Raw genomic sequence first — 26,533 nt, forward strand, 5'->3', positions numbered from 1 at the left:
GAAACCTTTTAGTTTTGAGACCCATGCAAATTGAGTTGCATATTCTTTTTTGGCACTTCTTTGTATCTTATGTAGCTTTACCAGTCTGTTGGATTTTTACAACTTTGTAGTTTTATAAATCTTTTCTTTTAGCTTGAGACTGTCTCTTGCCTCATTCTTTGTGTGTGATTTGCTTAAGTACCAAAGTGGAACATTTATATTTTGTACCGGTATCGTATGGTACCAGACACTCCTTTGAGTTATCCATTAACAGTTCAGCCCAGTTTACCTAGTTTATCTCTCATCCTGTGGAGGTTTGCCTGGCTTCAATTGAAAACCTTGGTTTATGATTCTTCTTTCTTCCTCTCAAATGTAATGAGCTATAATAGGGTGGCACGGTGGTTAGCACTGCTGCCTCACAGCACCAGGGACCCGCGTTCGATTCCAGGCTTGGGTTACTGTCAGTGTGGAGTTTGCACGTACTCCCCCGTGTCTGCGTGGGTTTCCTCCGGGTGCTCCGGTTTCCTCCCACACTCCAAAGATGTGCAGGTTAGGTGTACTGGCCATGCTAAATTTTCCCTCCGTGTATCCGAACAGGCGCCGGAGTGTGGCAACTATGGGATTTTCCCAATTACTTCATTACAATATGAATGTAAGCCTACTTGTGACTAATAAATAAACTTTAATTTGGTGCAGAAGTGGATTGAGCCACGTTGGTCATTAGTTGGACTTAGCCGTGCCATTTTAATATTGCCTTTACATCACATGTTGTTGGAAGTGTAAGTGGTTAATGTCACTGTGAGGGAAGCTGGTTAACTGGGAGTGAACAGCAAGGTACTGTGTGTCTCCTTAACCAATCCAATTGAAAGATTATGAAATTAATGGGAGAAAAATTGCGATGGCAAGTGCAAATCTGAGTGGCTGAATTCAATGCCAACTCAAATACAGAGATTGGATTAAGGGACAGAAGGGATAAGGAAAATACTTCTTTCTTCAATTTTAAATTTCACGTTTTAAAGTTTTGAAAAAGTTTATTTATTACTGTCACAAGTAGGCTTACATTAACACTGCAATGAAGTTACTGTGAAATTCCCCTAGTCGCCACACTCCAGCGCCTGTTCGGGTACACTGAGGGAGAATTTAGCATGGCCAATGCACCTAACCAGCATGTCTTTCGGACTGTGGGAGGAAACCGGAGCATCTGGAGGAAACCCACGCAGGCACGGGAAGAATGTTTAGACTCCGCACAGACAGTGACCCAAACCGGGAATCGAATCTGGGTCCCCGGCGCTGTGAGACAGCAGTGCTAACCGCTGTGCCACCGTGTAACAAGCAAAACCTTTATTAAACAGCCTCGTTGTGTCACTTCTGGGCAGCTCTAAATTACTATGATGAGTTGAATCGTATCTGCCATAATGGCAGCCTTACCTCTCACAAGGTGATGATTTGCACTGTAGCGGCCAACTCTTGTGTTAAGCATCAGCTGGTGTGGGTTAGGAGCCCCACTCTGGCATGGCAGTCTCTGCTACCACACTTGCTACAGAGGAAAACAGTGGGCTGAGAAGGCGCACGATTTACTGGCCTTTCTTGGCCAGCTGGACCTTTCATTTCTGCTCTCCTTTTCCAATGCCCTTCCAAACAGTCAGCACCATCAGTTTTTGTCTCCCAATTATTAGCATCGATATCTGCCATCTTCGTACCTTGTTCTTTCTTTATTCGTTCATGGGGATGTGGGTGTCTCTGGCTGGGCCAGCATTTATTGCCTGTCCCATTGTCAACCGCATTGCTGTGGCTCTGGAGTCACATGTAGGCCAGATTTCCTCCTCTAAAGGACATTAGTGAAGCAGGTGAGTTTTTATGGCAATTGACAATGTGGTCATCATTATACATTTATTGAATTCAAATTTTACCATCTGCCGTGGTGGGATTTGAACGTGGGTCCTCAGAACATTGCCCTGGGGCCCTGTCCCAGCAACAAAATCACTACGCCACTGCTGCCCCACTTGTTTGCAGGTGTCCTTGTAGTGGAGGTATCCTAGCTGGTGTCACTATCGGACAATTCAGATCCTAAGCTGGAATTGGGCCTGATACTTCCTAACTATATTATTTTGTTTAGAATTGTGGAGAGTGGCTACTGAACAGAATCAGCCCACTGATAAACTTTTAACAAAAGAATGAAGATATTTATTAAGCAAGAAAAGATGAATTATATTACACCGCTCCTCCATCCACAACTGTACCCTTACAGATATATGCAGGTTCATAAGGATAACACAAGTTACTAATTTCATCTTCTACTCTAATATTCACAGTAAGTGCACAATCCAGTAAGCCAAAAGGCAACTCGTGGTCAGAAATATCACACTCTGCAACCAAGGGTGGAATTTTCCCGAAAAATGGCACAAGTGTCACGTCTAGAACGGAAAACCAACGTGTTGCGAGGTTTTCTCTCCAGATTTTCCAACACTTTGTCAAAAAAAAAGCAGGGGGGCGTGTTTTGCGCCATCATTCTTTAAAAAGGGTGTCCCGATCTCGAAGTTAAGAGAGTGCCCCCCCCCCCCCCCGCCCCCCTCCGCCCTCCAATGGACATCGGGACAATCTCCCCATCCCCTCGCCATCGATTATCACCAGCAATCTCCCTCCCCATCATCGCCCCGCACCCTGGCACTGCCAACCTGGTGTTTCTTGGGTGGATAATCGTACCCGTTGGCGAGAGATCACCAAAGAAGAAAATTCCTAATACCCACAAATACAACATAGTTAAAACTATCACTATTTTCCAACAACACCCAGAGTGATCCAGTGGCCAGGTGACTGTACTATGGGGAGGGGGGGGGGGGGGGGGGGCGGGGGGGGAGCTGCGCAATGGTGCCCCTAAAGCTCAGCAGCAAGCTTCTCAGGTGAGCTGAGACTCCACCCACTCCCCCTACTGGCGGGATTCACATTACATGTACAGTAACTTCATGTTGCTTCATGCATTTCAGCGGTGTACCTGGCAATGAGTTGTGCTGCCCTGTCTTTAACATTGTGACAGCAACTTTTGGATTTCCACTTTCAATCATGTATCTGCCTCATCTGAAGATGGTTCAGCATTTGCACATTTAAGTCATTGCAAGCATCATTAGTCTTGGCATTACTTTGACAGAAAATTATGGATAATCATCACATTCAATCATTTTATACTCGCTAATTGACTCGGATTCATTATACCTGCATCATTGTTACTCAATTAAATTTTCAATGCCAGCACTGACATTGCACTGCGGAAGTGCTGTACTACCAGAGGTGCTATCGTTCACACAGTATGTTAAAATGAGGTGCCAAATGTAAACAGCCCTGCGGAATGATTTGAAGAAAAGCCAGGAGTTCTTCTGATGTTCTGAATGAATTGTTCATAAACTAATCGCTTGCTGCAGTGTGTAATATTTAAAGGAGAAAATGCTCTAACATCTCCTTTCTCCTGGAGGGAGTCGCTCACCCTGAGTGCATGAGAAGCAGGGTCCACTCCTCATCGCTCGCTCGACAGGCATCTTTGTTTTTTATTGTGTAAGTCAGAGCAAGGAGTTAGTGGAGGCGAGGAAAAACAGTCAGAAAAGGAAGAGGGGGAGAAACAGAAATGCCTGTTATTCCCCCCATACACCAACACAATGGGTGCAATTTTCTCAAAAAAATTCTAAGTGTAGAATGGGTGAGAAAATGGTAGGTTTTCTGGCTGGTTTTCTCAGTGAGCAAAGTTATGTGAATTTACAGCATTCTGTGCAATACAGAGGCCATAATGTGAGTCCCGCCAGTAGGGGGAGTGGGTGGAGTCTCAGCTCACCTGAGAAGCTTGCTGCTGAGCTTTAGGGGCACCACTGCACAGCCGCCCCCCCCCCCCCCCCCCCCCCCACCGCCATAGGCACTGCTCAACCCTGCCCCTCACCACCTGGAGGGCTTCAATGACCTCCGATTTCCCCCCCTGGTAAGGCCATCATGTCTGGTCCATTGGTAGGGACCATCTGTGATCCTTGCCGGTGAGGACCTTGACTGGCGAGGGGACTAAGGTAAGTGAGTCCAGACGATCGCGTCCGGGGCTTGTTAATGACATGTAAAACATATAATGAATATTTAAATCAACCTCACACCCTTCTTAAACTGAGATTGAAGACACATTAAGTCTTGCCAGTGAACAACATACCTACTGTTTCACCAGATAAAGGCTCGCCCAGGTTTGTACCCGAGATTGGTCTGTGCACAATTCGTGCTGAAGTGGGTGCTAACTGTCGGATTCTGATCTTTCATTGTGCCTTTCTTTTTCTCATCAGGGCTGGTGCACATTGAAGATGAAAAGGAACCCTCTTTATTGCTCATTGTTCTACTATGTCACCGTGAGTACCATCTTTCCCAGATGATTGTTTGTTTTAGATGCACTGGTGGGCAACTATGAAAGGAGTACATGACAGTGACCTGAAGTGAGCCATGGAGTCCGCTCTATATAAATTATAGTTCTACATCAATGGGAACGAAGTAGAAGGGGTCGAGAGCTTCAAGCTTTTGGGTGTCCAGATCACCAACAACCTGTCCTGGCCCCCCCATGCCGACACTATAGTTAAAAAAGCCCACCAACTTTCTCAGAAGACAAAGGAAATTTGGTATGTCAGCTTTGACTATCACCAACTTTTACAGATGCACCATAGAAAGCATTCTTTCTAGTTGTATCACAGTTTGGTGTGGCTCCTGCTCTGCCCAAGACCGCAAGGAACTACAAAAGGTCGTGAATGTAGCCCAATCCATCACGCAAACCAGCCTCCCATCCATTGAATCTGTCTACACTTCCCGCTGCCTCGGCAAAGCAGCCAGTATAATTAAGGACCCAACACACCCCGGACATTCTCTCTTCCACCTTCTTCCGTCGGGAAAATGATACAAAAGTCTGAGGTCACGTACCAACCGACTCAAGAACAGCTTCTTCCCTGCTGCTGTCAGACTTTTGATTGGACCTACCTCGCACTAAGTTGATCTTTCCCTACACCCTAGCTATAACTGTAACACTGCATTCTGCACTCTCTCGTTTCCTTCTCTATGAACGGTATGCTTTGTCTGCATAGTGCGCAAGAAACAATACTTTTCACTGTATGTGAATACATGTGACAATAATAAATCAAATCAAATCAGATAATACATCCTCTGCTCAAACACCTATCTTTGCTGGAAAAGTCCCATTTACTTGGGTGCAGTAAGAGTTGGGGTATGTTTTTGAAGAAATCATAAGTTTTAAAACAGAAGAGGCAAGAAAGGTAGGAAGGAAATGTTTTGGACCAGACCTTAAGTATCGTAAAATGTGTCAAGGCACTTTGACAAAAATTGACACCAAGGCAAAGAAATAGAGGTTAGGACCAAAAGCATGGTCAAATAGGTAGGCTTTAGAGAACATCTTAATGGAGAGAGAGAGAGAGAGAGGTCACGTGGCTTCGAACCAAAATTCCAGAGACGTTGACTGCTGACAGCGCTGTCGCCAATGGTGCTGCAAAGGAACTCTGGGATTCACAAGAGGCCAGCACTGGAGGAATGCTATGTTCTCACACGTGTTGGTGACAGGGGAATTGTCATGCTGGAGGTGGTTATGGAGATAGGGAAGTGGGAGACAATCATAGAATCCCTATACTGCAGAAAGAGGCCATTCGGCCCATCAAGCCTGCACCGACAACAATTCGGCCCATCAAGCCTGCACCGACAACAATTCCTGCAACCCCACGTATTTACCCTGCTAATCCCCCTGACTCTGAGGGGCAATTTAGTATGACCAATCCACCTAACCTGCACATCTTTGGAGTGTGGGAGGAAACCGGAGCACCCGGAGGAAACCCACGCGGACACGGGGAGAACATGCAAACTCCCCACAGAGACAGTCACCCAAGGCTGGAATCGAACCTGGGTCCCTGGCACTGTGAGGCAGCAGTGCTAACCACCCTTAATAGATAGATTTGAACATCAGGATATGACTAGGAACTTTGACTCGGAACCAGTGTAGGTCAGTGAATATGGAGGAGAGAGGAGAATAGGATTTGTGCAAGATGCAGGCAGCAGGGTTTTGGATGAGCAAACAGATACTTGTCCAGGGTTTCTGCTGAAACAGCTCTGATTCAAACCAAAACTGGATGGTTAAAGTTTTAATTTGTGTTTTGCAATCTTTTCTCTTCACCATTAACACTGTTCTGCTTCATAAGACATTGAAGTGTTTTGAAAATAAGAGGACTTCAGTTCCAAGTGCCAGACTAGAGGGACAAACTCCAGCCCGAAGTGTACAAGCTGTAAATTCCCAACAATCCCTTCCTTAAAATTATCAACAGGATAAAGTTCGACACATTTGTATGCTTAAACTGGGCCAGCGCTATCTATCATGAGTAATGAGGGACATTTTAAATAATCCGCTAGAGTCATGGGCCACATGAATTTCAGAAGAATGCGAGGCCTCTTGTGATGAGAAATTTGGTACAATGTTTCTGGCACCCTGCACTGTTATTGGCAACACGCATGCAGCAGGCAGTCTCTGAAAAACCATGGGAGCGACAGCTTACTAAATCATTTACTTGGCCGTTATCCACTCCTTTCTCTACAGATTTGTAGTCAGTGTCTATTACAGGACTATCACTAGACTGCAATGTTGGTCCTGTAATGGACATTGACTACAAACCTGACTTTCCCACTGCTGTGAAGGAATCCCTATCGATCAGCAAAAGTCTGAGATCACGTACCAACCGACTCAAGAACAGCTTCTTCCCTGCTGCCATCAGACTTTTGAATGGACCTACCGTATATTAAGCTGATCTTTCGCTTCACCCTATCTGCGACCGTAACACTAAATTCTGCACCCTCTCCTTTCCTTCTCCCCTGCGTACTCTATGTACGGTACGCTTTGTCTGTATAGTGCGCAAGAAACAATACTTTTCACTGTATCCCACGTTTGAGATTCTCGGTTGCAGTTCAATAAAGGAGGCCCGAGTTCTGCTTCTTCATAAACTACCTTTATTTCTTTGGTCCAACACCCAGTGCCACCTGTGGCCCCTTTTATATATCAGTGACGTCCGTTGAATAATTGACATCAAATTAGGACTTAATTGGAAGGTCTGTTAACCCATTCCTAACATCCCAATACATGTGACAATAATAAATCAAATCAGCGTGATCAGTATTTAAGCTGGGTGTGTATTTTAATTCCCGCGTGTGCAGACTTGAAGCCCATTGATGCATGCGGCTGGATGGGTTCCTGAAAATGATTTCTGGTGTCATTATTTTCAACAAAACTCCCAATTATTGTACATTTCTTTTTGTTTTCTGCACCATTTGTTCTTGCAGCAGCAGTGTATGCAGAATCAGAGTGGAGTGAAAATGCTGCACGGAATGATTTAATGTTTAGTAGGCTCGTGCGGTGTATTGTGCTGTCTCTGGTGGCATCATTATTCCCGACAAGCTTTGGTGTAAGGAGATGTTCGAGCTGCCACTTCCTAATACTCTCGCACTTTTAACTCTGTTGTTTAGTGGGCCCATTGTGTTAGGGAGTCAAAAGCAGCTTGAGTGCTGGAAGAGTGCACAGCAGGTCAGTCAGCATCTGTGAGAGAAATACTAGTGGGCCACCTTCAACTGGTTAACGCACATTCAACTTCTGATGTTGTACACTCCAGTCCTTTCAACTGCTGATGTTTTGTTTTAAAGTAAAGTTTATTTATTAGTCACAAGTGAGGCTGACATTAACACTGCGATGAAGTTACTGTGAAATTCCCCTAGTCGCCACACTCCGGCGCCTGTTCCGGTCAATGCACGTCAACCAGCAAGTCTTTCAGAATGTGGGAGGAAATCGGAGCACCCGGAGGAAACTCACGCAGACACGGGGAGAACATACAAACTCCACACAGACAGTGCCCCAAGCCGGGAATCAGACCCGGGTCCCTGGCGCTGTGAGGCAACAGTGCTAACCATATACACTGGAGTTATACACTCCAGTCCTTTCAACTGCTGATGTTGTACACTCCCCGTCCCTTCTGCTGTTATCCCATGATGTGAATATTACCTTACAAAAGATGGATTCAGTCCAATAAACAAGTACCACTCACTTAATAAGCCCCAATTCTTCAACAGGGATTCCACAAGTCTCTGTCAGCTCCCTAGAATTAGTTTCTTAACAAGCAGCATTCCTGACCTGTTAGTACCATGAAATCTGCTGAAGGACTGATTCTTTTTTTTAATGCAGAAATTTTTTTTGTCGAATATAAATGGATTGAGTTGAAAAATCAAAGCCTGTTCATGAGCAAGCTGGATTCATTCTGTTCATTCTGAATCACTTTGCCCAAAAAACAGCTTTTCATTGTATTCCGTGCATGAAAGAAAGAGAAGAGAAGGTATAAAGAACTAGAAAATGTTAAGACTGATTTGTGAACTGAAAGGGAGCTGTGCTTCAATGGAGCTTTAGCAAAGCAGACTTCAACTTGGAGTCAGGACAATATGGAGAATTAATAGCAAAGTGATCTTCATCAATGTAAAGTGATGATATTTGAAAGCAAGTCATGGAGAGATTTAACATCTGTAGCCTTGATTTGATTTATTATTGTCACATGTATTAGTATACAGTGAAAAGTATTGTTTCTTGAATACTATACAGAAAAAACATACTGTTCATAGAGAAGGAAAGGAGAGAGCGCAGAATGTAACATTACAGTCATAGCTAGGGTGTAGAGAAAGATCAATTTAGTGCAAGGTAAGTCCATTCAAAAGTCTCATAGCGCAAGGAAGAAGCTGTTCTTGAGTCAGTGATCTCAGACTTTTGTATCTTTTTCCCGACGGAAGAAGGTGGAAGAGAGTATGTCCGGGATGTGTGGGGTGCTTGATTATGCTGGCTGCTTTTCCAAGGCAGTGGGAAGTGTAGACAGAGTCACTGGATGGGAGGCTGGTTTGGTTGATGGACTGGGCTTCATTGACGGCCACTCGTAGTTTCTTGTGGTCTTGGACAGAGCAGGAGCCATACCAATGTGTGATACAATCAGACAGAATGCTTTCTATGGCACATCTGTAGACGTTGGTGAGAGTTGTAGTGGACATGCCAAATTTCCTTGGTCTTTTGAGAAAGTAGAGGCGTTGGTAGGCTTTCTTAATTACAGTGTCCGCGTGGAGGGACCAGGACAGGTTGTTGGTGATTTGGACACCTAAAACCTTGAAGCTCTCGACCATTTCCACTGTGTCCCTGATGCACTATCAATTACGACGCGAAGACTTCTGAGAGTGAGGGAAACTAATAGGCTTTTATTCACAGAGAACAGGAGCACACCCTTGTAGCTGACCTGGTCTAGACTGAGGCAAGGAGGAGGGACCATCACCTTTATACCCCACTCTGGGTGGAAAGGGAGGGGTCTCAGGTGGAAAGGGAGGAGTCTCGGGCCAGGTGCAGCATGGGTGTGTCCAGGCACATACATGTAGCAACAGTGGTTCACCACAGTCCCCATTGATGTAGACAGGGGCATGTCTTCCACTACACTTCCTGAAGTCGATGACTATCTCCTTTGTTTTGTTGACATTGAGGGAGAGATTATTGTCATCGCAGCAGCTCACCAGATTCACCTCATCCAACCGTCCACAATCCCCGGGTTCCTCTAACTCTGGCTTCTTGCAAATCCCTGATTTTAATTGCTTCACCGTTAGCGACAATGTTTTTGAGTGTTCTCTGGAATTCCCTCCCCAAACCTCTCCACCTCTTGCTGTGCTCTCCTCCTTCAAGATACTCCTTAAAAGCTACCGGTCTGACCAAGCTTTTCCATCACCTCTCCTAACATCTCATGCTGTGGCAAATTTGATTTGATAATGCTGTCTTGGAAGGCGCTATGCAAATTCAAGTTGTTGTTGGGAGATGAGCAAACAGCACAAATCACTGGGGCTGCACGGACACCGCCGACGGCCCACTCACAGCTCAGGCTTCTGTGGATAGAGGATACTTCACCCTGTGGTGGATTGGGTGCTATGTCTAGGAGCAGTGAAAGGAGACTCCTAATTTAGAAAATGAATCACTACTTTAGCAGACTTCATAGTGCTATCGGGTCAGGAGTACCGTGCGAGCTGCTTGTTAAAATCAAAATCTAGAGGCAGACAGTAAATTGTTGCAACCTCTGCTGAAAAACTGGTGTTAATTCCTGAGCGGTTGATCCAATGCATTTTTTTATTGCATTAAATTCACCCGTTGTGCAGCCACATTCAGACGATGGGATAACAACAGGAGGAGTCGGAGTGGGATTATACCACAAAGGTCCATCATAATCCTCTTGTGGCTGCTTCGTTGAACTTAATGACGTGGCAGCCACAGCAGTTGTCACGATAGGAGTGGAGTTTTGCAGGGTTGCTGGAACTGTGCTCAGATGGAAGGGATCACATGGATGGCACAGTGGTGGCACAGTGGTTAGCACTGCTGCCTCACAGCGCCAGGGACCTGCGTTCAGTTCCGACCTTGGGTGACCGTCTGTATGGAGTTTGCAAGTTCTCCCTGTGTCTGTGTGGGTTTCCTCCGGGTGCTCCAGTTTCCTCCCACACTCCAAAGGTGTGTAGGTTAGGTGGAGAATCTCAGCAGGTCTGGCAGCATCTGTAAGGAGAGAAAAGAGCTGACGTTTCGAGTCCAGATGACCCTTTGTCAAAGACGCTTTGACAAAGGGTCATCTGGACTCGAAACATCAGCTCTTTTCTCTCCCTGCAGATGCTGCCAGACCTGCTGAGATTTTCCAGCATTTTCTCTTTTAGCTTCAGATTCCAGCATCCGCAATAATTTGCTTTTATGCAGGTTAGATGGATTGGCCATGCTAAATTGTCCCTTAGTGGCCCAAGATGTGTAAGTTAGATAGAATTAGCCATGGGAAATATTTGTGGGGTGACAGGGATAGGGGAGAGGGCCCTGGGTAAGATACTCTCTGTCGGAGAGTCGGTGCAGACTCGATGGGCTGAATGGCCTCTTCTGCACTGTAGGGATTCTACAATGCTATGAATATCAGAAAAACAGACAGGGTGGAGGCTGTGTTTGAAAATTGAACCTACGCGATTTTCACTCCAGATTTTAACGAGCGTGTTCCAACCTACCTGGCTTTCGGAAAATTGCTAGACTCGGGTCAGCTCTCTGGTTTTTATACTGGATGGTCCGGTTCTCAGGTGATCTGTCCATTGTCTGCTATCCCATTTGTACCGGATGCTTCATCTGGTATTTTTATTCTGAAGCAAAAGGATCCGTTCTTTCTCCTCCTGCTTTCTTCCAAACAAGTTTTGGATACAAATTATTTTATGATTAATTCTCATTTACATTTTGGATCCATCCGTACAATATGCTGGGAATATACAAACTCTTGCTGTGATTCATCCTAATATATTTTCTACAGCGCTGTTTACACGGCCTACATTACTCTAGTGTGGATTGAGAATTGCTTGATTATTGCTAATTCAATAGCGCGCAAATCTCCATCACCACAACCTTCCTAATATCCATCTCCCTCTGGTCACAGGCATAATTTGTTTTTATTCATTTCTGGCTGGACCAGCATTTATTGCCCATCCCTAACTGCCCTCCATTACATTTGAGAGTCAACCACATCGCTGTAGCTCTGGAGTCACATGTAGGCCAGACCAGGTAAGGACGGCAGATTTCCTTCCCTAAAGGACATTAGCAAGCCAGATGGATTTTTCCATCAGTCAGCAATGGTTTCATGCCATCATTAGATTTTGTATTTCCAGATTTTTATTTCAATCAAATTTCACAATCTGTCAGGGTGGGATTCAAACACAAGTCCCCCGAGCATTGCCCTGGATTACTCGTCTGGTAACAATACTCCTACACCACTGCCTCCCCTATTACTTGACTAAAATCCCCTAGTTGCCACACTCCGGCACCTGTTCGGGTACACTGAGGGAGAATTTAGCGTGGCCAATGCACCTAATCAGCACGCCGTTTGGACTGTGGGAGGAAACCGGAGCACCCGGAGGAAACCCACACAAATACAAGGAGAACGTGTAAACTCCACACAGACAGTGACCTGGGCCAGGAATCGAACCCAGGTCCTTGGCTCTGTGAGGCAGCAGTGCTAACCACTGTGCCACCGTGCCATACGAGTGCATTTGGTTCGCCATATTCTTCAGGTCAGTTAGTCTGGCTCCAGGCCCAGGAAAGTCTCCTCCATACTTTCTGCTCACCCCATTCCAGTATACTCATTGGTAGACTTCACCACAGAAAGCATTCTTTCTGGTTGTATCACAGCTTGGTATGGCTCCTGCTCTGCCCAAGACCGCAAGGAACTACAAAAGGTCATGAATGTAGCCCAATCCATCACGCAAACCAGCCTCCCATCTATTGACTCTGTCTACACTTCCCGTTGCCTCGGCAAAGCAGCCAGCATAATTAAGGACCCCACGCACCCCGGACATTCTCTCTTCCACCTTCTTCCATCGGGGAAAAGATACAAAAGTCTGAGGTCACGTACCAACCGACTCAAGAATAGCTTCTTCCCTGCTGCTATCAGACTTTTGAATGGGCTTACCTTGCATTAAGTTGATCTTTCTCTACACCCTAGCTATGACTGTAACACTACATACTGCACTCTCTCGTTTCCTTCTCTATGAATGGTATGCTTTGTCTGTATAGCGCGCAAGAAACAATACTTTTCACTGTATGTTAATACATGTGACAATAATAAATCAAATCAAATCAAATAGACTTCAGTGGACTGCCCCAAGAGCTGTACTTCAGAAGGTGGCAGCACCATCAGGAGGAAAGGGTGGGGTGGGGGGAAAGGGGGGGATGAAAATTGCAAAGAAGGTAGGAATTGAAGTTGTCACCCATGGCAGTGAATCAGGTGAAAGCAGTGCACCCTGATGGACACTGGGCGAGTTCACACCGACAGGTCACTCTCATTTCAGTATTGATGCAGCAAAAATCTTTGTGCTGCTTAATTGCAGCATTCAGGGAACATTAAATTCAGCCCCTCTGCAGTTCCCTCGAAGGGATAGGTTAATCTGCTGTGTGGTTTTGTGCGTCACTCGGTAAAACAAGTGACGTGGTTCTCATTCTGAGAATTGAACAGGTGAGGAGATGCAGAGTGTTTCTGTACCTCTGATTGATTTAAAGATAGTAAGGAGTCTAACAACACCAGGTTAAAGTCCAACAGGTTTATTTGGTAGCAAATACCATAAGCTTTCGGAGCGCTGCTGGGGAGCAGCGCTCCGAAAGCTAGTGGCGTTTGCTACCAAATAAACCTGTTGGACTTTAACCTGGTGTTGTTAGACTCCTTACTGTGTTTACCCCAGTCCAACGCCGGCATCTCCACATCATGATTTAATGATACCAGGGGATTCTTTTTTAAAACAGCAAATGACTTTCAGCATTTTGTGTGTGTCAGAAACCTGCAGCAGGGGTAGATTGTTGAGACATTCGTGAGTCGAGGAATGGTTACATAGATTCGTGGCTGGAGTTACTGACCCTGCCCTCGGTGTTGTAAGGAATGAGGATGAGGAGAGGGAGAGTCACTGCTGTTCAATCCTCCAAGGATGTCTAGACAAGGCGGGCCTGGGTGAACAGAGCTGTAAAAGCAGATTAAAGCAGAAAGCTGCTTGGCATGAGATCAGGACGACATGGTGAACTTGTGTGACATGAGTGAAAGATTTATTTAGAGTGAGCCCCAGTGTCAAACTTTACCACGAAGGTAACTTGTGGTTAATTCTCACTGATAGGAAGGAAAATGAAACAGTTCTGCAGCATTTGCAGAGCTTAAGAGCATCAATACCGGCGACACTGTGGCACAGTGGTTGGCACTCCTGCCTCACAGTGCCAGGGACCCGGGTTCGATTCCTGGTTTGGGTCACTGTCTGTGCAGAGTCTGCATGTTCTCCCCGTGTCTGCGTGGGTTTTCTCCAGGTGCTCTGGTTTCCTCCCATAGTCTGAAAGACGTGCTGGTTAGGTGCATTGGCCATGCTAAATTCTCCCCCAGTGTACCCGAACAGGTGCCAGAGTGTGGTGACTAGGGGATTTTCACAGTCACTTCATTGCAGTGTTAATGTAAGCCTATTTGTCACACAAACAATAATATAAAGTGGCTCTGCCTCTGATTGTGCACACTTCTGACAATGGGGCTTACCTGATCAATCTTTCTCTTTCAGACACTGCCCTGTCACACAGCATTTGAAAAAAGAATTGACCTTAAATATTTTGATTTGATTTATTATTGTCACATGTATTGGGATACAGTGAAAAGTATTGTTTCTTGCGCATTATGCAGACAAAGCATACCGTTCATAGGGGAGAAGAAAAGAGAGGGTGTAGAATATAGTGTTGCAGTTACAGGGCGGGTGTAGAGAATAATCAGCTTAATATATGGTACGTCCATTCAATTGATGTCAGCAGGGAAGAAGCTGTTCTTGAGTCAGTTGGTACGTGATCTCAGACTTTTGTACCTTTTTCCCGAAGGAAGAAGGTAGAGGAGAGAATGTCCAGGACACGTGGGGTCCTTGATTATGCTGGCTGCTTTTCCGAGGCAGCGGGAAGTGTAGGCAGAGTCAATGGATGGGAGGCTGGTTTGCGTGATGGATTGGGCTACGTTCACAACCCTTTGTAGTTTATTGCGGTCTTGGTCAGAGCAGGAACCATACCAAGCTGTGATACAACCAGAAAGAATGCTTTCTATGGTGCATCAGTAAAAGTTGGTGTCAAAATAAAACCGGATTAGCTCCGGGGAGAACGTGCAAACTCCACACAGACAATCACCCAAGGCCAGAATTGAACCCGGGTCCCTGGCGCTGTGAGGCAGCAGTGCTAATCACTGTGCCACTGAAACCTTTTGTTGACTTTACTTGGAAAATGACAGCCATGCGGGAATACTCAGACCTCTGCGCATGAAGGGTTAATGGAACGATAAGTCAGCTGTTGGTCAGAAGGTGACTTTGTGGTTCCAGGGCATTCATAAGCTGCTTTCATGAGCAATTCAGTACGTGTTACTAAAAGTGAGGAGGTTGAATGATTCTGAGTCACTAACAGCCTGTATTCTCATAGCTGCTGAGCTGCAAAAGTGTGACGATGCTCCGGTGTGGTGAGCAGGAGTTTGAGGACAAGGAAGGTCGATGTGTCCCCTGTGTCCACTGTCCTCCAGGGCAGGAGCCTGACAAGGTAATAAATGCAATCCTTAATGTCTACTATTGATGTTAATATGTATGCTTGGCTCATACCTACACCTCAGGGAGTGCAACGGTTCAAGAAGGCAGCTCACCACCACCTTCTCAAGGATGGTCGTAAATGCTGGTCAAGCCGGCAACGCCCATGTCCCGTAAATGAATTTTTAAAAAGGCAATGGGAATGTCAGGAGTCAAGTCCCAAGGAACTGGATGCAGTGCCATAAGAAATTGAATGACTTTAAAGGTTGGCCAAGTCAATGAATGCAGTGGTATTGTCACTGGACCTGTAACACAGGGTACTGCTCTGGGGTCCCAAGTTCAAATCCCACCACGGCAGGTGGTGGAATTTAAATTCAATAAAAACCTGGAATTAAAAAGTCTAATAATGGGCAGTTCTGACTGAGCCAACGACGCCCACTTCCCACAAACAAATAAAAAGCATTCTCGCCTACACATCGGAAGTTATGCATTCAAGTCCCGCTCAAGAGGGGCTGCCTTTTGAATGAGACATTAGACTGAGGCACCCATTGGTAGACTTAAAAATCCCAAGGCTTTATTTTGAAGGAGAGCAGAGCGGGCCCCTCAGTGACTACATGCAGAGAGAGAGTGAGAGAGCTGATGAGGGTTTTAAAGTTTTTGATTTCAACCCCATCAGCCCATAGGAATCCGGGGGTGTTGATGGTACAAATGTAACGAATGGATTAACTATCGACCCTGGAACTGTTGCCATTTTCTCGTTCATCCACCTGAGCAGGCAGTATTGGTGGCCACCCGACGCCGGCGGGGACATTCTTTACCTTTGTGGGCAAGATTTTAAGTTTGTGTTGTTGGGTTTGTGTTCACCAGCTGCTGAGCTGATGGCAACTCTGCCACGGCCACTTGCGAGAGCCCTCCTAGGATTAAGTCTCAATCTGGAAGCCCACTGGCTGCCATCATTTTCCCAGCTCCACCGGGGGCAATTTTCCACCGGATCTCCTGGTGCCTGGTGGGTATCTCACCTTTGAGCGCCACTGGGAGTGGTGGCCACTGCTGGTAGTGCAATGGGGCCGAGTGGAGGGATCATTGCAATGGGTGAGTGCTGGTGATTGGGATGGCATCAGCGGGGTCATCAAGCAGAGGTTGGGAAACTAGCGGGGGACTTTATTTCAAAGGCAGGAGTCCTTCTGGATCCCAGAAAAGGATGGATTTCCCCAACCAGGCCACAGGCATTCCCGCCAGGATTCATCCAGCACTTTGCCCACGTGGTGTGGTCCCTGCCTACCACTGGTAGAATGTGGCGGTGAGATGAGGGCCTTAGGGTGGCACTGTGGTTAGCATTGCTGTCTCACAGTGCCAGGAACTCGGGTTCGATTCCCAGCTTGGGTCACTGTGCGCAGTCTGCACCTGGTCCCCGTGTCTGCGTGGGTTTCCTCCGGGTGGTCTGGTTTCCTCCCACAGTCTAAAAGATGTGCTGGTTAGGTGCATTGGCCATGCTAAATTCTCCCTCAGTGTACCCGAACAGGTGCCGGAGTGTGACGACTAGGGGATTTTCACAGTAACGTCATTGCAGGTGTTAATGTAAGCCTACTTGTGACACTAATAGATAAACGTAAGTAACCCTGGACTTAACCAGTTGGGATGTGAAGGAATCTCCACCCTGTATCCTTCTGACTCATTGTGCAGATGCCCCCGCATCCCAGCCCTCAAGGGGTATGGGGGGGGGGGGGGGGGGGGGGGTGGTATTAAATTCTATCCTGTACGTCGGTCTCCCATTGTGTGAGCAGGAGACAACAGCAGCTTAATTTGGGCCTGAGTGGGGGAAGCCACTTTGATAACCCTACCCAGAGGCAGGAAGGGGGTCAGGCTTAGAAAGGGCTGAGAAAGTCAGTGTTTCTCCTTTGCTTAATGATGCCGGAAGGGGCAGACCCAGGAAGCCACCTAAACGAGGCGCGATGGAATGCTCGAGCTTCTTATCTCATCTTGTTTGCTGGCTGACTTCAATGGAAATAGAAATCAGGATTGACCAGGCTGCCAATTCACTCTCTCCATTTTACAATGTCGCCCAAGATCAATGTTACCCACTTGGCCTGTTTGATGGTGAGAGTTATCCATGCACTAAGTGTCAATCATATCATTCCCTCATTAATTTAGCAGCAAGTCATTAATAATCCCATTATTGATCAATCAACAAGAACGCTAGTTGAGATAAATGAAATCTCACTGGACAGAAGGATTTGATACACTTGGAAAACAAAGGGATTTATGGAATCCTAAAGTACTTAAAATATCAATATAATTTTATGCTCATAGTTATGTATTTTATAAAATCAACACTATTATCCCCCTCCAATCGTCACTTCCAGCCTACTCTTTTAAAAGCTCCTAGGTAACGATAGAAAACACAGTGAAATTTTAATTGGCCCTGCATTGTAATAACTGTTAGTGGTGCCGTCAGCTTAACGACATAATTGTAAACAAAGGAAGCTGTTTTGGGATTGCTGTCTGGGAAGGGTAATTACTTTTTACTGTTGTTAAAATACGATCGTTGTTCTTTAGGAATGTGGCTACGGAAAAGGCATCAGAATGAGCTGCAGATACTGTGCACCGGCCACCTTTTCAGACACATACGGTCCTGGGTCCTGCAAACTACACACGGCCTGTGCCAGTCTGAGGAAGATTTCTGCCCATCTGGGAACAGCGACAGCAGATGCTGTGTGCGGCCACTGTTTGCCAGGGTAATTACTCAATCGTTCTCCATTTTGTCAATTCTAGAGCCTGCGCAACTGCGGGAAAACTTGTGTTTGTCTGTACCATTGTCTGTCTCTCTACTTGTATGCTCTTATGATCCTGGTAGATCCTGGTAACTTTTAAAAGAAAGTCGCATTTCCCGGCTATCAACGGAAATAAGATGAGGGATAAGATTTCACATTTTAGCTTGTTTACTGTAACAAACAGACTAAAACCAAACATTACTTAACATGCAACTAATGCACCAAACTCATGAAAAGGTATTCCCCTTTAACTATTTATTAATCCAATTGAGATATCTTTTCTAACTCCTTTTACTGTGCACCGCACTTCTAGCAGATTTATTACATTACGAGGTCACGTCCCAAGTTACTCCGAGCTTCCTAGCTGGCTCACTTCTCCCTGCCACGTTAGATTACACCTTCCAGTGTCCTTCAAAAAGCAATCCAGTCATCCTGAGTCTCCCAAATCCATTTGCACCAGCAACGTCTATGTTGGTGCTTCCTTGTTCCTTAAGTCTCCAAATGTCCCATCTGCTCCAACTCTCACCAGCACCCTGCTTGGTTGCTAACTCAAAAATAGTATTTTCCTGCTCTTCACAGCAGTTATTACATTCTCTCTCTCTCTTTCTCTCTCTGTCTCTGTCTTTCCTGGTGCCTCTGTGTCTAAAACGCAACTATCTCTTTTTCGGTGTCAAAGTCTGAAGACTGTCATCTGATTTTCAATAGGTTTCAGTTTGAGTTTCTTACCCCATGAGAATCAGATCACATGGGCCTCTGTCCGGGTAGAGATTTAGTATGACCACTATCCCCCCCTGTCCAGAACATTCTGTTTCACCTTAAGTTAAAGGTGACATTTTAAAACATACCCGTATTGTAAAATCCTGCATTTGTTAAAAAAGCCTAAATAAGTAATAATTGAATCATGTAAAATCTACTTAATATGATCCAGTAAAGGATCATATATAGTGACTGGACAATTCCAGCTGCAATTTGTGGTGCATAGTTATACATAAAATGTGTTGGATATGTGTTTGTATACACTATTGGCGATTGCATGTGAGTGTTTGTTTGATTTGATTTATTCTTGTCACATGTATTAGTATACAGTGAAAAGTATTATTTCTTGCGCGCTATACAGACAAAGCATACCATTCATAGAGAAAAAAGAAGAGGGTGCGGAACGTAGTGTTACAGTCATAGCTATGGTGTAGAGAAAGATCAACTTAGTGCCAGATAGGTCCATTCAAAAGTCTGATGGCAGCAGGGAAGAAGCTGTTATTGAGTCAGTTGGTACGTGACCTCACACTTTTGTATCTTTTTCCTGATGGAAGAAGGTGGAAGAGAGAATGTCCAGGGTGCATTGGGTCCTTGATTATGTTGGCTGCTTTTCTGAGGCAGCAGGAAGTGTAGAAAGAATCAATGGATGGGAGGTTGTTTGCGTAATGGACTGGGCTTCATTCACGACCCTTTGTAGTTTCTTGCGGTCTTGGTTAGAGCAGAAGCCATACTAAGCTGTGCTACAACCAGAAAGAATGCTTTCTATGCTGCATCTGTAAAAGTTGGTGAGAGTTTGTTTGCTGTCACAAAGTTTCCAGGTGAATTCCAAGGATTAATATATCTGTGGACAAATTATTAAGATTTACCAACCCTTAAGATGAAAAGATATGCAAGTGAGGCCAGCTTCTCGACAGCATCTGGCATAATGTTTGGGAAAGGCATTCCTGGAAATGCAAATGAAGCGAATCAACACTTTTTGTGTGACTTCACAAAATGAAACCCTCCAACACCACAAGACCTGGCATCTACTTAGCAATCTGGATGTCAGTGCATTAGTAATATAACAATGACCAGAACATTGGCAATCCAAGAATATAATTATTTACTATGTGAACGAGTACAAATATCTATTTAGGTCGGTCATTGGATTCAGTTGCTGCTGTATTAACAGTTATATCTTCACAATCTCAGGAGCACAATGCAATTAATTGGCTTCAGCATGCACATATTTCATTCAAATGTCAACAGTTAGATATCCTTTATCAATACAATGTATTTAGCTTCTGCACACTGTGGCTTGTAAACCAAACCCACACAGGCCCTATCCCTATAACCCCACGCATTTACCCTAGCTCGTCCCCCTGACACTAAGTGGCAATTCAGCATAGCCAATCCACCTAACCCGTGCATCTTTGGATATACTGTGCCATTGTGCTGCCGTGTATATTATGTTATTTTGCACGTTATGTTTAACAGCCATCATAGAACTGCAACATGTTCTATGCTGGGAGCTCGGAGGGCTTTCTAATCATTGTTAAAGGAAGCTATGAGGGATGGTCTGGCAGCATGGTGCTTACTGGACAAGACATAAGGCAGAATGTTAAGCAGCATCCCCACCCTGGAGCCTCTGAGGTGGGGGTAAGTGTGAATTTGCATGGACGGGATTCATAGAAACAGTGAAAATAGGAGTAGCTCTTCCAGCCCTTTGAGTCTGTTCATCCATTCAGTATAATCATGGTTGATCCTCTATCTCTACACTATTCTACTGTTTTCTCTCCATACCTCTTGATGCCAGAAATCTTTCTAAAATATATCCAGTGACTTGGCCTCCACAACCTTCCGTGGTAGAGTATTTCACAATTCACCACCCTCTAGTGAAGAAATTTCTCCTCATCTCAGTCCTAAATTGCCGACCCCATATCCTGGGATTGTGACCCCCTGTTCTAGATCCCCAGTCAGAAGAAACAACCTGCATCCAGTCTGTCCAGCCCTGTCAGAATTTTATACATTTCATTTAGATCCCTCTCATTCTTCTCAATTCCAGTGAATACAGGCTTAGCCAACCCAATCTCTTATCATATGACAATCCTGTCACCCCAGGAATCACTCTGGTGAATCTTCATTGCATTCCCTCTGTGGCAAGTAGATTATTTCTTCGATAAAGTGACTAATGCTTTAATCTGAATCTGGTGAACTGATGCGGCAACAATAATCTCTCCTTCAATGTCAACAAAACGAAGGAGATTGTCATCGACTTCAGGAAGCATAAAGGAGAACATGCCCCTGTCTACATCAATGGGGATGAAGTAGAAAGGGTCGAGAGCTTCAAATTTTTAGGTGTCCAGATCACCAAAAACCTGTCCTGGTCCCTCCCATGCCGACACTATAGTTAAGAAAGCCTACCAATGCCTTTACTTTCTCAGAAGTCTAAGGAAATTTGGCATGTCAGCTACGACTCTCATCAACTTTTACAGATGCACCTTAGAAAGCATTCTTTCTGGTTGTATCACAGCTTGGTGTGGCTCCTGCTCTGCCCAAGACTGCAAGGAACTACAAATGTACCAATGAATGTAGCCCAATCCATCACGCAAACCAGCCTCCCATCCATTGACTCTGTCTACCATTCCCGCTGCCTCGGCAAAGCAGCCAGCATAATTAAGGACCCCACGCACCCCGGACATTTCCTTTCCACCTTCTTCCATTGGGAAAAAGATACAAAAGTCAGAGGTCATGTCCCAACCGACTCAAGAATAGCTTCTTCCCTGCTGCTGTCAGAGTTTTGAATGGACTTACCTTGCATTAAGTTGATCTTTTTCTACACCCTAGCTATGACTGTAACACTACATTCTGCACTCTCTTGTTTCCTTCTCTATGAACGGTATGTCTGTGTAGTGCACAAGAAACAATACTTTTCACTGTATGTTAATACATGTGACAATATTTAATCAAATCAAATCAAAATCAACGCTGCACACAATACTCCAAATGTGATTTCACCAAGACCCTACAGTAAGACATCCCAGGATGGGATTTTCCAATCCTCCCCCCAAGTCTTGTCCTGCCGATGTCGACCCCTTGCGGCAGATTTCCCAGGGATAAGGCAGGACCATAAGGTGCTGTCAGCAGCCAATGGCTTGCTATACCCATGGGAGGGATAAATCCCAGCCCTAGTGCGGTAACACCTGTAAAATGTTATTGCTTTGCATGGTGTTTCAGAATCCTGGCTAGAGTCATAGAGGTTTACAGCATGGAAACAGGCCCTTCAGCACAACTTGTCCATGCCACCCTTTTTTTTAAAACCCCTAAGCTAATCCCAATTGCCTGCATTTGGCCCATATCCCTCTATATCCATCGTACCCATGTAACTATCTAAATGTTTTTTAAAAGATAAAATTGTACCCACCTCTACTACTACCTCTGGCAGCTTGTTCCAGACACTCACCACCCTCTGTGTGAAAAAATTTCCCCTCTGGACACTTTTGTATCTCTCCCCTCTCACCTTAAACCTATGCCCTCTAGTTTTAGACTCCCCTACCTTTGGGAAAAGATACTGACTATCTACCTTGTCTATGCCCCTCGTTATTTTATAGACCTCTAGAAGGTCACCCCTCAGCCTACTACGCTCCAGAGAAAAAAGTCCCAGTCTATTCAGCCTCCCCTTATAACTCAATCCATCAAGTCCCGGTAGCATCCCAGTAAATCTTTTCTGCACTCTTTCTAGTTTAATAATATCCTTTCTATAATAGGGTGACCAGAATTGCACACAGTATTCCAAGTGTGGCCTTATCAATGTCTTGTACAACTTCAACAAGACGTCCCAACTCCTGTATTCAACGTTCTGACCGATGAAACCAAGCATGCCGAATGCCTTCTTCACCACTCTGTCCACTTGTGACTCCACTTTCAAGGAGCTATGAACATGTACCCCTAGATCTCTTTGTTCTGTAACTCTCCCCAACGCCCTACTATTAATTGAGTAAGTCCTGCCCTGGTTCAATCTACTAAAATGCATCACCTCGCATTTGTCTAAATTAAACTCCATCTGCCATTCGTCAGCCCACTGGCCCAATTGATCAAGATCCCGTTGCAATTGGAGATAACTTTCTTCACTGTCCACTATGCCACCAGTCTGGTCACAGGCCTCCAGTTTGAAAAACAACTCTCTACAACCACCCTCTGGCTTCTGTCAAGGAACCAATTTTGTATCCATTTAGATACCTCCCCCTGGATCCCGTGAGATTTAATTTTATGCAACAACCTACCATGCGGTACCTTGTCAAAGGCCTTGCTAAAGTCCATGTAGACAACATCAACTGCACTGCCCTCATCTACCTTCTTGGTTACCCCTTCAAAAAACTCAATTAAATTTGTGAGACATGATTTTCCACTCACAAAGCCATGCTGACTGTCCCTAATCAGTCCTTGCATCTCTAAATGCCTGTAGATCCTGTCTCTCAAAATATCTTCCAACAATTTACCCACCTACTTCTGTAAATTAGAAATCGTTGTATTCCCAAAACTGAGCTCTGAGGTAGTGCACTCAATACTTGACCTAGTTGGACACAATTCCTCTAAGTAGCACTCATTTCCCACCCTCAAGCCACGTTCTCATCCATTCCCAGGATTTACGATGAATTTGATTAATAGCCTCACGTGCAAAGAAAATCTTGTCAAATGTTTTAAAGTTTATTTATTAGTCACAAGTAGGCTTGCATTAACACTGCAATGAAGTTGAGGCACACCAAATCTTAGGACTTACTGCAGTCCCTTTGGATTTGTGATTTGCCAGTGAACTCCAGGAGGTTGGTTAGGCATGTTGTTCCCTTCTGGAAAATGGGATTAGAATTGATAGGTGCTTGATGGCTGATGCAGACATGATGGGCCAAAGGGCCTCTTTCTGTGCTGTAAAACCTTATGACTCTATCGGCAGTCAGCCAGGATCCATAAAGAAGTTATTGTTGTGCAGATGATTTTTAATTTACCGACAGTACTTGATTACATTGTGTTACATGGAATGACGGGTTTGTAATTATAATGATTTTCAATGTCTCCCTTTGGGGCGGCACGGTTGGCATAGCGGTTAGCACTGCTACCTCATAGCGCCAGGGGCCATGGTTCGATTACCGGCTTGGGCCACTGTCTGTGCGGAGTCAGCATGTTCTCCCCATGTCTGCGTGGGTTTCCTCCGGGTGCTCTGGTTTCCTCCCACAGTCCGAAAGATATGTGGGTTAGGTGCATTGGCTGTGCTAAATTCTCCCTCAGTGTGGTGACTAGGGGATTTTAACAGTAACTTCACTCAGTGTTAGTTAATCTCTGGGGTGAATAGCATCAATACCTGGGAGTTTACTTGTCTTTGAGCACTATTTAGAATTTCCAATTCACTCATAATAAAGTAAAATGATTGATAAAATTTATCTGAAGAAGACATGTGTTTCATATCTCTCCTTGTTAATATTTGTAGGAAATAACCAATTGGAATATTTCCTATATTATACTCATCCTCAGGTTTAAGCCTGTGTCATTTATTTTCCACTTGTTGTTTTCTGGTTTCATTTTGTCCCGCTGATTGCCCTTTTAATGCATTCCTGCGTTTTCTTCTCATTATATTCCCTGATGAAACCAATAGATTTTGAAAGCGATTTGAATTTTCAGTGACCCACTGAAAGGATCTCATGTCAATATTTCAGGTTTAAGTCTTTTACTGTAACAGTCAAACTAAAAGCAACATTAACCAAACATTATTTTGTCGGCAACTCATACTCTGAACTACAGAAAATAAATTCCCTTTTAGTTTTTAGTACAAACAGAACCCCCGCCATGGTTATACTTTTCACTGTCCCTTAAGTAGAAACATCAGTCTCTCAAAGCTACTCCAAAACTATTTTCCGATCCTGATGGTCTGCTCCCTTTCACCTCTCTCAGAATCATAGAATCCCTACAGTGCAGAAAAAGACCATTCGGCCCATTTCACCGATTGCACCGATTTTCCAATAGAGCATCCCACCCAGGCCCTTTCCTCGTAATCCCATGTATTTATCCTGTTAATGCCCCTAACCTACATATCTTGAGACACTATGGGCCCGATTTTACCATCACATTGCGCCCGTTTTCGGGTACGAAAACTTGGTAAAGTTGGGCGAGAGGTGAGTAGTGCGATCCGCGCCCGCCTCCCCGCCGGTTCCCCCTTTACCAAGGCCCGAGAATGGCCGCGATCGGGACCACGCCATAAATGGGCCGATGGCCATTTAAATGCATTTGCTGCCTTTAAACTGACTGACTGGGCTGCATGCCCAACCATACCAGCACTTCCCCCTTGACCACGCATTTGCTTATCCAGAATCGGTGCAAAACAGACATGCTCCATACAAGTCTGATTCGGGCGCCCTAGTTAGTAAGTGCGGAACGTCCGATGGCTCTCTGCTTGAGATCGGGTGGGGGGGGGGGGTGGTGGGGGAGAAGGTGGGTCCACTGCCACTCTGTCTGAGATCAGTGGAGGGGAAGGGGGGGAGAGTGCCACAATCGAACTGGGTGGCGGGGGGGGGGTGGGATGATAAGGGGGTCAGTAATGTTGTAGGGATGGAGCGGTGTCTGTGGGGGCCAGGGGGAGGCATTATCCGGTCCAGGAGCGATGTGGCAGGCGAGCCGCATTCTATCTTTTTTTTCTGCGCATGCACAGTTGGAGGCGCCGATCGGAGCTGCAGGATTTCGGGCACGTTAAGCCCCACCCAGAGGCTTGTGCAGTCGATTCGTAAATCACTGATATTTTTGCAGGCAGAGTGCGTATGGGGGTGCCTGAGAACTGGTCTAAACGTCGGATCTGAAACACCCCCAGTTTCAAGTCCGCCCAGCACTCAGAATCAAAATGGTAAAATAGGGCCCTATGGGGCAATTTAGCATGGACAATCAACCTAACCTGCACATCTTTGGACTGTGGAAGGAAACTGGAGCACCCGGAGGAAACCCATGCAGTCCTTGGATGAACGTGCAAACTCTAGACACAGTCACCCAAGGCTGGAATCGAACCTGGGTCCCTGGTGCTGTGAGGCGAGTTGGGGATCTATTGTCTAGACTGCCCCTTCTAGCCCTGGGAAGCCTGAAGATCACTCTTGGCATGGTGATTTCAGGCAGCTCCATGATTCAAATCATCACCCCTGTCTGTCAACTGTGAAAACTTTGAAGTGACTTGGTCACTTTAATCTCCATGAGGCACGGTGGCACAGTGGTTAGCACTGCTGCCTCTAAGCGCCAGGGTCCTGGGTTCAATTCTGGCCTTGGGTGACTGTCTGTGTGGAGTTTGCACGTTCTCCCCGTGTCTGTGTGGGTTTCCTCCGGGTGCTCCGGTTTCCTCCCACAGTCCGAAAGATGTGTGGGTTAGGTGGATTGGCCTTGCTAAATTGCCACTTAGTGTCAGGGGATTAGCTGGGTAAATACATAGAGTTACAGGAATAGGGCCTGGGTGGGATTGCGTTTGGTGCTGTCTCAATGGGTTGAATGGTCTCCTTCTGCACTGTAGGGATTCTATGTCCCCTGGACAGCTGGCAGGCTTCCAAATGCCAGCAGCACTCCATTCAGCAGAAGGGATTCCCCTTTCTCTCTCTAAGAAGCTGCAGGTGACCCCTTTCAAGCCCCCTGACTGACAGGAGAAGTTGCTTTCACTGGGTGGCGGTTGGGGGGTGGGAGGGTGGGGATGGGTGTTCGTTTCTCCACAGCTGCTCACCCAGCCCCATTCCTTTAACATATTTATTTCAAGTCTCTGAGCCTTCATAGAAAGTTCAAAGCCGTTGAAATCCCTTTGAAAACCTTTGTTTCCATTCAATTTCAGTCCAACTTTTTAAATTTCATTGACAGCATAATGGTTTTCCATGGCATGCAATCACCTTTGTGTGTTGATCATT

General features: G+C 45.5%; 1 protein-coding gene across 1 annotated transcript in view; it reads left to right on the forward strand.

Annotated features, from left to right (window-relative positions):
* The window catches only part of relt (RELT TNF receptor), a 90,224-nt gene that overhangs the window by 9,788 nt on the left and 53,903 nt on the right, over window positions 1–26,533 (forward strand). The window contains exons 2-4 of the mRNA XM_078222344.1: window positions 4,284–4,346; window positions 15,014–15,127; window positions 17,668–17,846. Coding sequence (XP_078078470.1) covers window positions 4,302–4,346; window positions 15,014–15,127; window positions 17,668–17,846 — 338 coding nt within the window. The 5' untranslated portion in view covers window positions 4,284–4,301. The remainder of the gene's footprint in view (window positions 1–4,283; window positions 4,347–15,013; window positions 15,128–17,667; window positions 17,847–26,533) is intronic.

Source organism: Mustelus asterias, chromosome 10 (assembly GCF_964213995.1).
Source record: "Mustelus asterias chromosome 10, sMusAst1.hap1.1, whole genome shotgun sequence".
In the NCBI taxonomy this organism is placed as follows: Eukaryota; Metazoa; Chordata; class Chondrichthyes; order Carcharhiniformes; family Triakidae; genus Mustelus; species Mustelus asterias.